The 16857-nt window shown below is 40.7% G+C and overlaps 1 protein-coding gene across 1 annotated transcript in view; it reads left to right on the top strand.

Moving 5' to 3' along the window:
• The window catches only part of MEIOSIN (meiosis initiator), a 1029307-nt gene extending 1022541 nt beyond the window's left edge, over positions 1 to 6766 (top strand). The window contains exon 8 of the mRNA XM_044086822.1: positions 5406 to 6766. Within this exon, the coding sequence (XP_043942757.1) occupies positions 5406 to 5541 (136 nt within the window). The 3' untranslated portion in view covers positions 5542 to 6766. The remainder of the gene's footprint in view (positions 1 to 5405) is intronic.
• Positions 6767 to 16857: the final 10091 nt, after the last annotated feature.

The raw sequence follows: 16857 nt of genomic DNA, 5'->3' as shown, positions 1-16857 counted from the left end.
AGGTTAAAGAGAATTTAGAAAATAAAATGTCAGAGTAGATAAAGTATCAAGAGTTTTAACAATAATCAAATGTTAGGGTAGATACAGTATCCCAGTGTTAAATGTCAGAGTAGATAAGTATCACAGTTTTAGCAATATTTTAGCACAGTTTTTGTTTTTTGTTTTTTTTTCTTCAGATGTGTGTCCCATTGGAGAATTCTTGTTTCTGTTGCTACTGTTGTATGGTAGGGTTCATGTCATCCAAAAAAGGCAAATGCCAATATGGAAGACATATTCCACATAAGGATAGCCATCTCCAGTATTTGTTCTGCTTAGTGTGCACCCATGACCACAAATCTTGTCCTGTTTGCCAGGTTTTTGTGCCTAAGACGTTAAGGAGTAGACTTTCCTCCTTAGCTATTTACTTGGAAAACCAGTGCTTAAAGTTGCTAGCTATAAGCTAGATGGAGGGTCGAGTCAGTTCCAAAGCAGAAGGCCAAAAAGCTGAGTCCTGAACTTTCTGCTGTGCCACTTAACATGAACATCTCTCCTGAGGTGGTTGAGAGCCCAGAGATACATACAGTTCCTGGTCCCGATGCACAGGCTGAGCCCAATATTGAGGCTGCCTTGAATCTGACTGCAGGCATGATCTCAGAGGCTGAACAGGCATCCATCTCTGATGTACTGGGGGAGCCGAGGCTCATGATTACAGAAGGCCCTAGGATATACCTCAGATCCTTGTGCAGGAGGAAATTCACTCGGATATTATTGAATACAGGTCTAAGTCCAGGCTTCCTGTATTACATAGGGCTGACCTGCATCTTAAAAAGAACCAGAAGACAAAACACTTGACCCTCCAAAAGACCCTCAGAGCGATTGGGAACAATTCACCCAATGACTTTTTAAGGCCCTTATGGCCCTTAGGCCTCCTTCAGGTGTTTCAGTCCCAGCACTGCTTCTCCACTTAAAAGGGTTAGGAAAGAAGTTTCATCAGAGGAAGAGGCATCCTCAGAAGAAGAATCCTTGGCCTATTCCTCACATATCCCCTCCCTTTTAGGTTACGTCTCCCCAGAGGAAGACTCCAATGGTACTGACTCACCCATGGAAGAACTCTCTTTTGGATAGACTTTGGTTAAAGTGAGGGATCATTTCAAATGGGATAGCACTTAGGTAGCTGAAGTATAAAAGAGATACTATGATCTTTTTCAGATGGAACCCCTAGCTATTCATCCTGTGTTATATGCATTTCTAGATGCCTCTGCCTCCCAGATCTGAGATTCCCAGCCTCCTACCCCTAAGAAGCCTGACCGATTTTACAAGGTACCTGAGGGGACTGCAAATGCTGTTCATTTGTCCATCAGCAGACCCAATGGTTATTTCAGTGGCTTCAGACAAACCATCCAGGTTACTGCCTTCAACAGCTGGTACACTTCTGCCACCTTGGCATTTAGCGCTATTAATTACCAAACACACATGGCTACATTAATTTGCCGTAGAGCTTCTGCCTCAGCTCTCTCAGGTAATTTCTGATTTGCCTTACTCAGAGAATAAGACTTTGGCTGAGTTTTTGAAGCCTCCTCTCAAGTGACCCACCACTCTATCAGATGCAGTTATGATGCTGCATAGGCCTCTGCCAGGGCAGCTGCCTCAGGCTATGTCTTATGGAGATTCTCCTGGTTAAGACTCCAGCCATTACCAGATGACATAAAATCTAAACTTATGGGCGCACCTTTGGACACCTCTGCATTGTTTGGCCTTGCAGCTCTAACTTGTTTAAGTCTCTCCAGGAAAAGGGTAAGGAATTGAAAAACATCTTTGTTTCCCCAGTGCCTAAGTTTCAAAGGAATTATCCGACTAAAACTTTTTTTGTACTTGACACTCCCGCCCTCCACCTGAAACAAAAAAAAAGGGGGGTAGGATGCCCTAACAGCCTAGGGCATCCCCTGCAACTCCATCTCAGAAACAGCTCTGCCCTGGCAGGCCTGATTCCCTCTGACTGCCCAAACCACATCCCCCACTTTCCTCTTTCCCAGTGCTTTTCTCTGTCTCTGCCAACCTGGGGAAGCATAACTCAAGACTCCTGGATTCTTTCTGTCATTCAAAAAGGGTACTTTCTGGTATGAGATTCCTTCCTTCCTTCACTGGCATCCCTCAGCCAAAATGGGAACAACTTCCTTCCTTTCCAGAGGTACTGCTAGATCTGCTGAGGTAAGGGACCATTCAGGAGTTTCCTCAAGACCAAAACGGAAGAGGCATCTACTTCAGAATGTTCTTAGTGCCCGGAAAAGATGGTCCTTGGAGACCCATTCTGGATCTTTCTCATCTCAACACCTTCCTGAAGGTATGTTAACTCTTCAGACCTTGTTTCCCATTATTCTGCCACAAGCATACATGATTTTCCTGGATTTCAAAGATGCATACCTGCACATTCCTATCCACCCCAGCTGCAGAAAGGTTTTACATTTCTGTGTGGCTTTCTGGCATTTTCCGTTCTCTGCATTGCCCTTTGGCCTCTCTATTGCACCAAAATTTCACAAAATGTCTAGCCATTGTGATTGCCTACTGCAGGCTTCAAGGCATCTATGTTTTCCTTTACCTGGACAATCTCCTGTTCCTGGCAACCTCCCCAGAGATCTTGACACAAAATATCGTCTTTGTCATTTCCCTTCTTCTGCATCTGGGGTTTACCATAAACCACAAAAAATATGTTCTCACCCCCTCTCAGGATCACATCTTCCTGGGTTGCAGGATTCAGAATGATCTCATGAGGGTCTCTCTTAATCCACAGAAGGCCCAGGACCTCACCTCCTTCTTCCAAAACCTTCTGCTTGTGCACCACATTTCAGCCTGAGAGTTCCTCAGGGTTTTGGGCTTCATGGCATCCACCATCCCAATGTTACCACTGGCTAAACTTCACATGAGAAAACTCTAGTGGTTCCTAAAGTCAGTTTGGATGCAGCATTCGCATCCCCTGGAGTTTCCAATTCATCTCATTCCGTGCCTGAAGAAAGAACTCCAGTGGTGGATCCAACAAGTGTCACTCAACCCAGGGATCCCTTTGCACTCTCTGCCATTAGTTCAACAGCTGTTCATAGATGCCTCTGATGTGGGGGAGTGGGGAGGCAGCTTTCCAAAACTTGAAAGCAGTAGGGTTTGGTCCCCCTCTCAACAAAAGGAACACATCAGTGTAAGGGAGATGAGGGCACTGCTGCTAATCATTCAGACCTTTCATCCTTTTTTGGACCTCTAAAGCTGTTCACAGACAATATGATGGTCCGGTGGTTTGTGAACAAGTAGGGGCGACCATATCGTACCTTCTTTGCAGGCTGATACTCCAGGCTTAGGAGCTGGCATTCCAATATCAGCTGACTCTTCAGGCAGTGTACATTCCATCCAGCCAAAATTGTGTGGAGGACACCTTGAGCAGGTCCCTAACACAGTTCCATGAATGGATGCTTCAAAGGGATGTGTTTCTAGACGTTGTCCACCAGTGGGGTATACCTCAAGTAGATCTCTTTGCCTCCCCCATGAACAGACAACTTCCACAATTTTGTGCCATAGTTCCACATCCTATGGTTTGGAAGGTGGGCACTCTCTCATTCTCCTGGAAAAGGATGTTTTTGTTTCCCTTCCAAAAGTCCTGTTCAGAATTCAGAAGGACAACCCAAAAGTCTTGTTGGGGACTCCCTTTTGGCCAAGTCAGCATTGTTTCCCTCTTCTCCTGCATTTAGCCAAGGGCAATCACCACAGATTACCTCACGGGGGGACCTTCTCACACAAGACAAAGGATGTCAGCTATCTCTGCCTTCATCTACCCCCCCCCCCCCCCAGCTAGTAGATTTGAGGCTAAACAATTTTTAAAGGTATTCTTCACATCAGACTTCCCAAAAAAACTATTCCTCCTTCCTTGGATCTTAATTTTGTACTGGAAATGTTGACTTTTCCCCCTTTCGAACCAGCTTCATCAGCTTCCCTTCAACATTGCTTCTTGAAAACTGTACTGCTACTAGCTTTGACTTCAGTTAGATGTGTGTCTGAACTTGTGGACTAACCCTTAATTTATGCCCAAGGTTGTCAATGACCTGTCACTCAACCAATCCATTCATTTGCCTACCTTCTTTTCTTCTTCCCAGAATTTGAGTGAGAAGGTGCTGCACATGCTGGATGTGCATAGACAACTTAGATTTTATTTTGACAAGACTACAGTTATCAGGAAATCAGGCCAGCTTTCTGTTTCCTATCATCCCAGGGCTCTGGGATTGTCTGTTTCCGAGCAGACTGTTTCTACTTGGATTTCTAAGGCTATTTCCTTTGTTATGTGATTCATGGTAAGAGCCTTCCCTCTTCTGTAAAGGCTCACTCCCCTAGGGCTGTAGCTTCATCTGGTGCCTTCTTCAAGAGACTAAATACTAGCTCTATTCTTGAAGTGGCTATACGGACTTCTCTGCATGCCTTCACCAAACATTACAAATTGGATGTCATGTCTAAGTCTAGAGCAGGTTTTGCCAGGGCCATACTCCATGGCTTTCTGGAGAGCTCTACTGCTTCATCTTCCACCCTCTCCTCATAAACTTTTGTACTCTCCCTAATGTAAAAAATGCTGCAACCGATGAATAGAAGGACATAGAATAATTGAGTAAAATCTTACCAGATGTAATGATAGATGTCCTTCTCCTCACTGTTGCAGTATTCCAGTCCCTTCCTCCTTCCCCCTGGCTTTTGTTTTTTACCTTGGATGTTCATACCCTACTTTCCTTAGGCCGGCATTCCTCCTGGGACATGCAGTTCTGAGGAATGTATGCACGTACAACGGTTTTATGGCCAACATATGATGGTAGCCTATGTGCGATGTACCATGCACCTCACAGTAGCAAAAGACTTTTGTATACTAGCCGACGTCAAATGGCCTACAGCGGTGGTATCCCTCATTTAAAGAATACTGCACCAGTGAAAAGAAGGACATCTGTCATTATGGTAAGAATTTAAGCAACTGTTCTTTCCATCTGGATGTGAAAAGAGAGATACTGTACTTTTTTTCGGGAAGTATTCTATCAGAATACACAGTAAAGTACAGTTAACAAGTGACCACAGCCCCATGTAGTGCCTTTCATTCAGACTTTTATTATTTAATTTGTGGAGCCAGAAATTGAGCATTTCAGATGTGTATGGTGATTTTTTTTTAATTTGTTATACCCTTTGAAAATGTCTGCTGACATTTTAGCAGCTTCTTTTCTTAAGCTTCCAGGTATATACATCAACAAGGATGTTCTAACTACCATGGCACTGTTTGCTTCATACAGATACTTCTGTTTACTTCCCAAGCTTTGAGACTTGCTTTCATTATAGTTTTACATTGTTAAGCTACTTGGATATCTGTTATTGCCTAAATCTGCTAACTTTTTTTTTTAATTTGCCTTTCCTGTCAGTATTAAGGCACGCCAGTTCAACAAACTACACAATCGCATTGTAAAGCTAGAAGGCTCTTCCAGTGAAGATGAAGAAGCAAACACATTAAAACCACTTAGCCTGCTGCTTGCTGAGAAGTCCCTCTTCTTTCTGTAACAGCTGAAGAAAAGAAAAATCTGTTTTTTTTTTTTTTTTCTGCCACATTGAGTTGTTTTATAACAGTTTATTTCTGTGTCCTTCTTATAATTATGTTATTTCTGTAGTGTTCCTCAGCAGAAATGTATCTTTTAAAAAAAAGCATTGTGAATTAGGGTTCTAAATATAGTTTTGAAATTAAAAGATCCTGGCAAACATTCAGTTTATTATAACAGGCTGTTCATAAGCTTTGGAAAGTCCCTTTTTTAGGTGCTTTTTGCCCCCATGCCTGCAGACCATCAAAACCTCCCCCATCAGAATGTGTTCATTTGTTCCCCCTTCCTAGGAGATTTCCCAAGTATAGTATGGAGGCAAGAGCAATTCTCAGGGCCCCTCATACAGGCTGCCATGAGAGTTGCATATGCCCTTTGCTAGCATCCCAGCAGATGGGGGTACATTTGTCTGACCTAACCCTGACTCTTGGATGGGGGAAGAGCTGTATGCATCACCGGGGGGAACAGCTCCTTCCCCATTGAGTGCACTTTCCTGTGTACTTGCTAACGAATGCCATCATTAACATCAGAGCTTGCTAGAAGAGTCTTGGTTTTGAGTGTCTTTGTGAGTAGTTCTGAGAAAATGTACAGTTCTTTAAATAAGTGCACTTTTAAACATGTGAAAGTGTTTCTGATTTTATACAGAAGCTTGTAATTGTGAATGTACAGCTATATTTGCTGGTAAAACTACAGTATTGAGCAAAGTAATGTGTTATTATTGACTTTTATTCCTTTTTATAAGGGACATTTCCTTTGGAAGTGAGGTTACAGTTTCACTGGCATAATATTTATTAATAGTAGCAATAACATGTCTGTATTTTTAAGCGAGTTTCATTGTTTAGTTAGATGTAAGAAGTAGATATATGTGCTTTGAGGCACTGTCAGAATTCTGCCAGAGACTTAATGCTGCTTTTTAAGTGTTGTATGATGTTATGTTTTATAATTCATTTGGGTTCTTTTTCTTTGCCTTATTTCTTGATGTTAAGCCTGTTTTACTTGGCAGTACTCATTTTACTTCACTGGGCCATCTACAGTGGGTTAGATATGAGTTCATTCTTTCTATCTGAAAGTGTTAGCTCATAACATTGCACTCTTTAGTGCAAAACGAGTGCATGTTTTTTTTTTTTTTTTTTTTTTGACTAAGTCGGAAAAGCCTTTTGCCAAGTCTAATGGCCACACATTCATCTGGGATTCACAGTTCTTTCAGTCTACTCATTTGTTTCATATCATGTCTTAAAACAGTTTTCTTGGAAAGTTCCTACATTTAGTACCTAAAAAACTTCCTAGGTGTACCTGTGAACACCAGATCACAATTCAGGAACTTAACAGTTTTTTCAGTGTTAAATTGGAGGACAGTATTGATGGCTGTCAATTATACCACTACTTCATCCCAGTGACTTGATGGCATGAAAGATACAGAAGCATGATGCAGTGATTAACTGTGTCTTACTCAGAAACTTCCTTGAGTGTTCTTCCAGACACACATGCAGGAGAGGGACCGTGAGCATAGATTTGTACCAAAACCTGTCGTCTTTTCAAAGTGCTCAGCAGCCAGTGGCTTACAGTCCTTCAGCCTTGAAGTTGTTGGCCTCTTGCAAAAAATCATTGTCAGCATTTGAGGAATGTGAGGTGAGTTAGGGAGACAGTCTCAGTTTATCTGCTTGAGAAAAAGACATACATGGAACTGCTCCCTCACATAAGTCAATGTAGCAAGCCTGTGCCCCAAGCTTAAGTCACCCTGCATGTGTTTCTGGTTAGGAACTCAGGAGAGTCTGTTGTTTCATGGATGGCAGTTTAATCAAAATCACTTTCAGTATGACATTTAAATTGAAGGAGAGTTTTAGCGACTGTAGCTTTATTTATTGTTCATTGTAAAAAATGTTGTTTGATTTATTTTTGTGTGTCTTTGTCATATTATAAATTTGGTTGTATATTTTGGTAGGGCTGTATAGGTGTATTTTTATCTTGTTGAATTGCATTTACAGTTTGATTTTTCTGTACTCCACAGTGCAGTGCTACAGGCAGGGGGTGGGATGAAATGGTCTTTTACCTTTCTCATAAGTGGAATTGTGGGGTTGCTGGCGTGGCTTCCCAGCCTTCAAAAATGTTGTTTTTAGTTGTTTTATATAGCTTTTGTTTAAAGTGTACTTTCACATAGATGTGTTTAGCTTTCATTATAATGTTTCTGTATGGAGGTGTTCATTGATTTAGGCTTCATTGCAGTGAAACAAATCCAAATCTCAGACCTGGGGGATTGATTCCCTTTGTTTGCCCCACTCAACTGTTTAGTTGCTAATCAGTGAGGATTAAAGCAGTTCCCAGCGATCGTCAGCTCATCCCCCACGTAGTCATGAGCACTTTTCCATCCCCATCTTCATGCTGGTCTCTGCAGATCTCTTCAGCTTTAGTATATGGTGGAAGACTAATGAGTTGGGTGAGTGAAAGCATGCTTCAGAAAGTAAGCATAATGTCATTGATCTCTGTCATGTTGTCTGTCTCTTTCTCAGGTCAGCCCTGTTAAAACAGTCATAATTACCCCTTTTTCACATGTGGGAAGGGCACAAAAGTTTAACCACATATGCTAGCCAAATGAGGCCTTCTCCTTTTTTATTTTAGGTTTTATTTTCAGCATTTGTTAACCGGAGAAGCACAGACATCTCATTTCAAGGGCATGCAGGGAGCACTGTCTGATTAAGCGACTAGGTCAGAGTGTTACATTTTACAGGCTGTAATAGAGGGCATTGAATTCAGGACTAAATGAAGAAGCTAATCCACATGTCAGAATATTAACCCATTAAATTTTCTTCTCTCTCTGATTCCAAGGGACAAGTGGTACCAGTGCTGCAGATGGACAAGGTTATCAGTATGTTTTTTTGTTCCAGTTCCCTGCTAAAAGACTGTCCTTCAGAGAAGCCCATAGGCTGTCATCCCATGTAAAGTAACACTAGATTTCATGTTTTGTTTTCCTGCATCGAAGAAGGCAGACTTTTCATACTGACCTCCAAAGTATGTTCTTTATTAGTTTTAAAAACCCAGCACTTGGCTATTCTTCTCACGAAGACAGAATCAAAGGCCTAAAGATTTGGCTAAAGAATTTATTCTTCTGCCACTTTGAGTCTGCTCATTCTTTATTTCTTGTGCCATTTGTCTTATTTCCAGGTGTATTTAGTTGAATAAGCCTTGGGAAAATATATCTGTATTTCCTGAATTAGAGTAACAGGAGTGTGCAGTCAATACCATTAATACTGTAGCTTTGGTAGAGGTATGCGGTTCTCTTACTCAGTGCTCCTTTCATTGAATCTTGTATAATAAAGCCATGTGGATGAAATGGCTGACTAATTAGTACTTTTTGAATTTGGGGATTGAGGCCCCCGTACCCCAAATCTAGGAGGCTGTACCACTTTACCCCTGTGAATAATATTAAAAACAATTGCTAAACTTTGGGTGAAATTAAATTTGTGTGAGTTAGGAAAGCTTCATCAAAAAGGGTAGTAAGCAAGTGCACATTTTACTCAGTACGGCATATCATGGCTAGTTATACCATTGACAGTAGTGACGGCGGCGAGGACTGTGGTCGTTAGTACATACTTCTGTAAGGCAGCATGGTTGTGGCTTTTTTTTTTTTTTTTCCATTTCAAGAGGAACTCTATCAAGCTATCGTGGAAACCAGTTTCAGAGGTGAGATACTTCTTGGTGAGCCATCTTGTGACATCACTGACCACCAGATATATATATATATGTATATATATATATATATATATATATATATATATATATATATATATATATATATATATATAGTGTGTGTGTGTGTGTGTGTGTGTGTGGATATGGGTAGATATATACATACAGTTAAAACTCATTTGTATTTAAAAATGTGCACACTGATTGGACAGAGCAATCAGTGAACCCATCGTAAATTGAGCATTACCAGCTGATAACGTTTTTCTGTGCAAATGACTCTTAAGTGGACAATCTACACAGTTTAAGAAGTAATAACCCATACTCATATCTGCCCTAAGACTGCTTCCTAAGAGTGGAATAATGCAGAAACGTTTAAAAAAAAATCTCACTGGTCGGAATGCAGTACTATACAGATGTCAGCATGTACATGTTCAACATGTGTACACTATGTGCAGGGATGCCAGATTTCCTACCAGACAGGTATGGACCAAAAAACAAACAAAAAAAAAGGTCCTTCATGCTAAGTGAAGACCAAGAAAAAAAAACTGCACAGCAGACCCTCTTCTGTTCATTGCAGAATACCAGGCAGTTCTGCATTAAACAGACGTAGCTCCATTTTGCGATTTTTATTTTTTTGATTGGCTCATATACCGGCATACGGGCCAGTCAAAAAAAAAACAAAGCGGAGGCTGTTTCACCAGGATTTTAACCAGCAGTGCTAGACTCAGGATCTGGCTGCTGATCCCAAGACAGTCTCACTCAAATAGGGACATCTGGCAACCCTGACTATGTGCTTTAAACATCACCTACAGTGGAGAAACTTCAGAGAAGCATTAAGGTTCATTTATACACTTACATTATTTAGAAAAGTTAAGAAAAATATTAAATAATGTCATTATATAATAGCAGTAATTCTGTTGGTAATGTTGGACTTTCCTATGGCTGACTTTGAACACTCGGGCTTCAGCTTTGTGATCATATCGCACCAGCTATGGATAAATCCTCCATTACCCATAGCCAAACTTGAGTTATTGTTAAAATGTAAATGGCATATGCTTTTCTTTCTGAATCAAAGTCTCCTGAGTGAGTCTGTGGCCATTTACCCCGTCTATATTGTTAACTGTTCCTTAGCCCAGTCTAGTGGCAAGGCTGTTCTCCATGTTTTCTCCATTACAGGTGGGTTTTGGTACTTTATGCACTTAACTGGTTGCTGTGGGTGAGCACACATGCCTCCTTGAAAACGCCCATGTATAATACTGTCATGAAATGCACTTGCAGTGCTTTCTGTCAGTGCGCGAGGACTGTTTTGAAGTACCTAGCCCTAAATCCTGTCCCCTGGTTTGAAAATCAGGCTTATGACCATTTGATAAGGATGGCCTTATGGCATGTTAAAACCCAGGGATATAGTGATGCTGGCATTTTCACTGAACAACCTGATTAATGTATTGTCAGCAATTCTTTCAGGTTTTTCTATATTTGAGCATTAGATGATATGTTTAATATGGGTGGAGATTTATTTTTATCCTTTATTTATTAAAAACATTTTTCTAAAATTGATACCATGTATACATTTATTAGCACTGCAATTGAGACCGATATGATACAGTAAGATTCACAAAATAGCAATATACACAAGATCAAAGAAGGCAAGCAGTGTTGGCACTGCTGTTTAATAAATAGTATGCAGCGGTTAGCGTTGCTGCCTCACAGCAAGAGGTTCTCCGGTTCAGTCCTTGGCTAGGGTGCCTTCTGTGCGGAGAGTGCATGTCCTCCTTGTGGTTGCGTGGGTTTCCTCCGGGTGCTCCGGTTTCCTCCCACATCCCAGAGACGTGCTGTAGGTGGATTGGACACTCTAAATTGGTCCTAGGTGTGAGTGTGTGCATGTGTATGCCCTCTGTGGAAGGTTGGGCGCCGGGCTGGCAACTCGACACCGTAAAACTCCACTGTCAATCATGAGCGGACAGGTGATCCGCTGTGGTGACCCCTAACCAGGAAAAGCCGAAAGAAGATATAAACATGTGTTTATAAACACAACACAATTTAACAGAATGTAGCTGTCTCTTCTTGGCATTACAGATGCATATTATAGTATAATGAGCAGCACTGTGGACTCTGGAGTGTATTTACACTGACATCATACACCACTGTCGCATCTCTTTTGTCATCATCAAATACCATACTGAGAGATTATTTTAGGGTGCAGCACTTCAAAGTTACCTGCCGTTTTCATTTATTTCCCTTTTCTGCTTTTTTCTGCTGCTGCTTTTTGCCTGGTAGCTAACAATCTACATATTTTCCATGGTCATGCATGAATTTACTATCCAGTGCAGGTACCATGTAGTAAATGTCTTCTGAAATTGCAATTTAAGGAAGAAAACCCCCAAAGAGCAGCCATTCTGAACATCTGTACTGTTCCCTTCCTTGAAACCCAGGCCATCTGTTAGTGGCATCAGGACAGGACACTGTGCTTTAAAAATTAAAAAAAAAATAATGCCTGTGGCTAGAGTGAAAGAAAATCTAATGCTAGAATATTTAGATGCATATCTGTTTTAGAAGTTTGTCTTTTAAAATTACAACTGATTGCAGTATCTGACAAGCCATGCATTACCAACACTGTTGTGTGTCACAGTTATTCTAGAATATTAGCCATTTAGTCTATAGCTAATGGCATGCTGTATGCTTGATATGGTGGGGATTTTAGTTTTATCACTTCTTGCATGTGCAGTGTGCAGTAGTTTTACCCTTGCTGTTTTAACCTGAACAACAATATTATTATTTTTTGATGTTGAAAAGTGTTAAAATGTAAGCTGATCTGTATGTGACAGCTTTAACAGTTGTCTTGAGAAGTGCCTTCAGCTGCTGCATTTTAATGTAATTAACTTTGATATATTTCAGTAAAGCATGGCACAGATTGGAATTACAAGGATACTTCCATTGGTGGTCTTAAACAGTCAGTTTTTGAAAAATAAAATGACAACATTTAAAAGATGTTCTTCTTTTAAACAGTTTAGAAATTATTTGTTTGTAAAACCATGTGAAGTCTTTTTTTTTTCTAGCCCTTTTTAACAGTGCCACAAACAGTAAAAAGATGTTAGAAGTAAAGAAATTGCTGCATTGAAAGGATGTTGACTGCTGTAAAATATCTTGTCCAAGATTTTACTGGGCAGTGTAATAAATCTGAAGTATGTTTGTTGCTATGTTTAACTTTCCATTTGTTTGATGTTTTGTTATATGAGGTTGTTAGTTTCCTGAAACTGCACCTGTTGCTTATATAAAGGTGCATTAGTTTTCTTTGTCTTTTGTGCAGCCTAATTGATAATATAACATTGTATAAAACTGAATGTAAGCATTTGAAATGTTGAACTTGACTATATTTAAATTATTATATTTAGAAACAGTTTATGTTCGTAAGAAAATTACAAAGACATTCATAACCAAACTTGCCACTCCCCATTTAAGATGTGTAAGTGCTGTGTGTGTTTCCCAGATTCCCCAACATAACACTATGTTTACGTTTTAGTGGGAGCACTGTGTCAAGCAGTTTAGTTCATGTGTAACATATGTACTCTTTCCTTCCTGACATGTGACCATATCTTGGTAGTGCCTCTTCACCCTCCTGTACTTTCTTCACTTACATTTCCCCCCGCTTTAGTTGGTTGAACCTTTGCTCTGTTCTTCACACCTCCTTTGTAAAAACATTTTACAGAACTTTGCAGCAGAATGTCTCACTATACAATAAGCTGCTTTGAGGCCAATAAACTGTTTATCAAAACTACCTTCCATGTCATTGTAACTGTCTTGAGTAAATGTAGAATTATGAAATATGGTGCAGAGTGTAGTCTGTTAATGTAGTCCAGATGTGCTTTTGCAGGAAAGAGAGAAATAGTCAAATAAGTTCTTTAGAAGAAAGCTTGTTTCCTCTAATTTCAGAAATGTAATAGTGGATGCTGGAATGCAGTTACGTGAAGTAGGTATTATCATTAAAAGTATGCGTTTTGTATTTACGATCCATTATTAAAATTTATTTTGAAAAAATGTAACCTGTAACAGTTAAATGATAGGACAAACAATGGGCTGCTTTGTACATTTATGTTAATAGTTTTGAGTGATAGTGCTACAGTAATATAAAATAATGTTTATGTTTTATTTATTCTTTCAAGTAGAACTTTGTGGCCCTAAAATTTTTAATACATACGTGGAAATATTGGAACTTTCGCGTGTACACATTTTTTTCAGTTTTGATTGTTGGTTAATAATGAGTCATCAGCTAAAAAATGAAAAATGTATTTCAAAGATTTGCAGAATATATAGGGTTTAAGATGATAAAATAATCCACTTTAATCTTGAACTGTTAGTGTGACACTATTGCTGATAGAATAATTTTCTCAAAATATTGTTGTTTTAGACCAGTTTGCTCTCACAGCTGTGTTTTTTCTTCATACACACTAAAGCTTTCACCCAGCAAGCACACTGTCAGAAACACAGTTAAGGCTAATAGAATTGGCTTAAAAGGGAGAAACTGCACTGATTGTATTGATTGCATAAACATTTAGACAAACGTTATAGGAGAAGTGTGTGGATTGTTTTAGGAACAGACACAGACCTGACTGATTCTTAACTTTCACCATCCCTTAGAGATGTAGTTCTCAAAGAATACATTTTGGTAGTCTGAGGCAATCAGATTCAGTTCTTTGTAGATCAGAAAAATGTTGATGCATTGACTAGAAGTCACAAGATAGTCATCTATGATCTTTGAAGTCTAGCACTGGTTCCAGAGACAACACTTGCCTACCTTGCTGTCGGATAAGAAGTCCAAAGCTTTGGACAGAGTGAGCAGCTAAAGTTCTGTTTGGACAGACTAGACCTCAGGGTCCTCTTCTGTTTGTTTTACCTGCCCCAGTCCTAGCCCTTCTTTATAGTCAGGTTGTGAAATAGGGTGTCTTTAGAAATGTCTCTTTGTTAGACCAGTTTAATTTTGACTGCAGTGATGCTGTGGCTAGAGCAGCAGCATCATATGATGGTTTTCATTCTTTAAGGATAAACTGAAACAGATTATTCTTGATTACTTTTCCTGGGATAACATAATCTCTGAGCATTCTTTACAAGACCAAATCTCAATTTTTTTTTTTTTTTTTTTTTTTTTTTTTTATGATGCCTCTGCCATATTGTTGCTAGGTTATCCCACACCTGTGCAAGAAGAATCCCCCTGATAAGATATGACATGTAGACAAACTTCAGATGGCCCTACAACCCCCTCCCCCAGCTCCCCTTTCAAAGTTTCCCTGTAGGCAGACTTCACATAGGACACCACTAAATTTGTAACTGCCCTTCAGGATAGCACATGTAGGCTGGTTCTAAAAAATTGCCCTAACCTGTAAGACTGTGACATGTGGCAGATTTGCTCCTCTGCATTTTGCTTAAAAGTAGAATAGTCATGATTCTCTTGAAACAAACCCAGACCCTGCTGTTCAAAGCAGCTGTGTAGCCTGTATTTCCTTCATGTAGAGGAAGGGGGACATATTTCTCCATATTCCTTGTTCTGAAAGAGATGGGAGGCCACTGTCCCATTTTCATCATCATCAGCTTCAAAAAGCAGCTATAGCACAGCAGAATCTCAGTTGTGTTTCCATCGGGGGGTACCTGGAAGGTGTTGCTGATCATAGAGGGTGCTCTTTCACACACCAGTATCTGGATTTGTCATGATAGCTTCCTTTTGTTCTTTCTGTTTGGGTTCCACTTTCATTAAAAGTATTGCTCTTTGGTCCCTCTCTAGCTCTCAGAATATTTACCAGAATCCTTTCTGTGGTGGTGGAGGTATTATAGAGAAGCTGTTTCTGCAAAAGGGTTGTGTTCTTCATAGCTGAGATGGATACTCTTCAGTATTTGTCATGTCTGCTTGCAGGGATGGACCCGTAATGCAGGCTCTGTTAATCACCCTCAATTTGAAGAATTTCTTTTTTCAGTTTATTAGATTGTCTTTAGGGCAGAATTGGGTACACTGTTCAATATATGCCATTCCTGCCATCAGAGATGGCCTAGTCATTCAAAACCCTGGCATCCTGTCTCAGCATAACTCCATGTATCTTCTGGTAATATCCTACCTCAGTCACTAGTCTCTGTAGTGAAGTACAATCCCCACAAGTCTTGATATAGGATTACCTTTCCTTCAGCCAATTTTGTCTGAGGTGGATTGGACACTCTAAATTGGCCCTAGGTGTGAGTGCGTGTGTGTGTGTGCCTTCCGTGGAAGGTTGGGCGTCGGGCTGGCAACTTGACACCATAAAACTCCACTTCCAATCATGATTGGACAGGTGATCTGCTGTGGTGACCACTAACCGGGAAAAGCTGAAAGAAGAACACTGTTATAACATAATTCACTGGTGGGTTTGAAGGCCTTGATGCAGGGCAAGTATAATTTCCAGGAAAATTTTGTGGAAAGGGTTACAGATATAACCTTCTTGAGCTGTTAAAAATGTTTCTTGCCTTGTACGCTGTGTAAAGGGGTTTCAGAGTAGAGTCTGTCCTGCTCCATTCTTCCTGGAGTGGTACATGAGCAAGGATAGGATAGTGATACATTTCTACCTCTGATGCATAGACATGATGAGGCTTGGCATTTGGTATACAGCAGGATATCTCCTTCACAGTCATTCACATCATGAGGATGTGCTGCTAGAATCCCTTAGCTGCAGTTTTAGTCCTCTCCTGAAACTGAAAGTAAGGGAGAACCAGGGTCTTCTGGGAGTAGGATACTCTGGGGGATGAGCCCTTTGCCATCCAAAGGATTACAGTTCTCCTGCATTTCTGCTTAATTCAGCAGGGCATAGAGGAGTTGGCATTAACATGTTCTCTTTCTTCATTGATAGAGAATATTATAACTTTTCATCTGAAGTAGTTACTTCATTTGTTCTGCAACCTGTGGGTCTCGGATCCGACCGGCAGCTTTCCAAGCTTCAAGATCCGAGCTCCTCCCCTCTACCCACAATCCCCTGTCACCACCACACTACCTCAGATCGTTTTTGCCGCGGCTTGAATCACAAGCATCTTGAGAAGAGCTCCTGAGCTTAGTAGCAGGGAAGTGAATTTTTTTCTTGAAATTTTCTTAAAACTTTGACAAGTTAAAAAGAAGAGTGTTGAGAGTGTTTCTCTGCCTTTTTTTATTTTTGGGATTGCGTTTTTTGTTCAGTTAACCCTCCCCTAGGTGTTTGGGCGTGTGTGTGTGTCAGGAAAATGGCCGAAGGCCATAAGGCTATTTTTTCAAAGTGCACTGGGTGTGGCCATAAGCTTTCCCCAGCTGATGGCCACACTCAGTGCGATATATGCCTGGGGTTGCCCATTTGTCTTCAGACTGCCAGGTTTGCGCAGCCTTCAACCCCCGGGCTGTGAGGGACAGGAGGAACAGGCTTATTCTGGTGGGATTGCTTCCCCCGAAGGAGGCCTCTTCCTCCTCTCCCTCCAAGGTGCAGGCTGCCCAGGTAGCTTCGGCACCCCTGATTCCCTCGACTCAGGCTGGGACTCAACCTCCCACTACTGCCTTGAGTACGAGAGAAGTTCAGTCTTCTCCTTCTAGGGAAAAGCACAGGGAGAAGCACAGACACAAGAG

Source organism: Protopterus annectens, chromosome 1.part0, assembly GCF_019279795.1.
Source record: "Protopterus annectens isolate FY-2018-M chromosome 1.part0, PAN1.0, whole genome shotgun sequence".
Lineage (NCBI taxonomy): Eukaryota > Metazoa > Chordata > Ceratodontiformes > Protopteridae > Protopterus > Protopterus annectens.
This window is presented reverse-complemented; position numbering and strand designations above follow the sequence as displayed.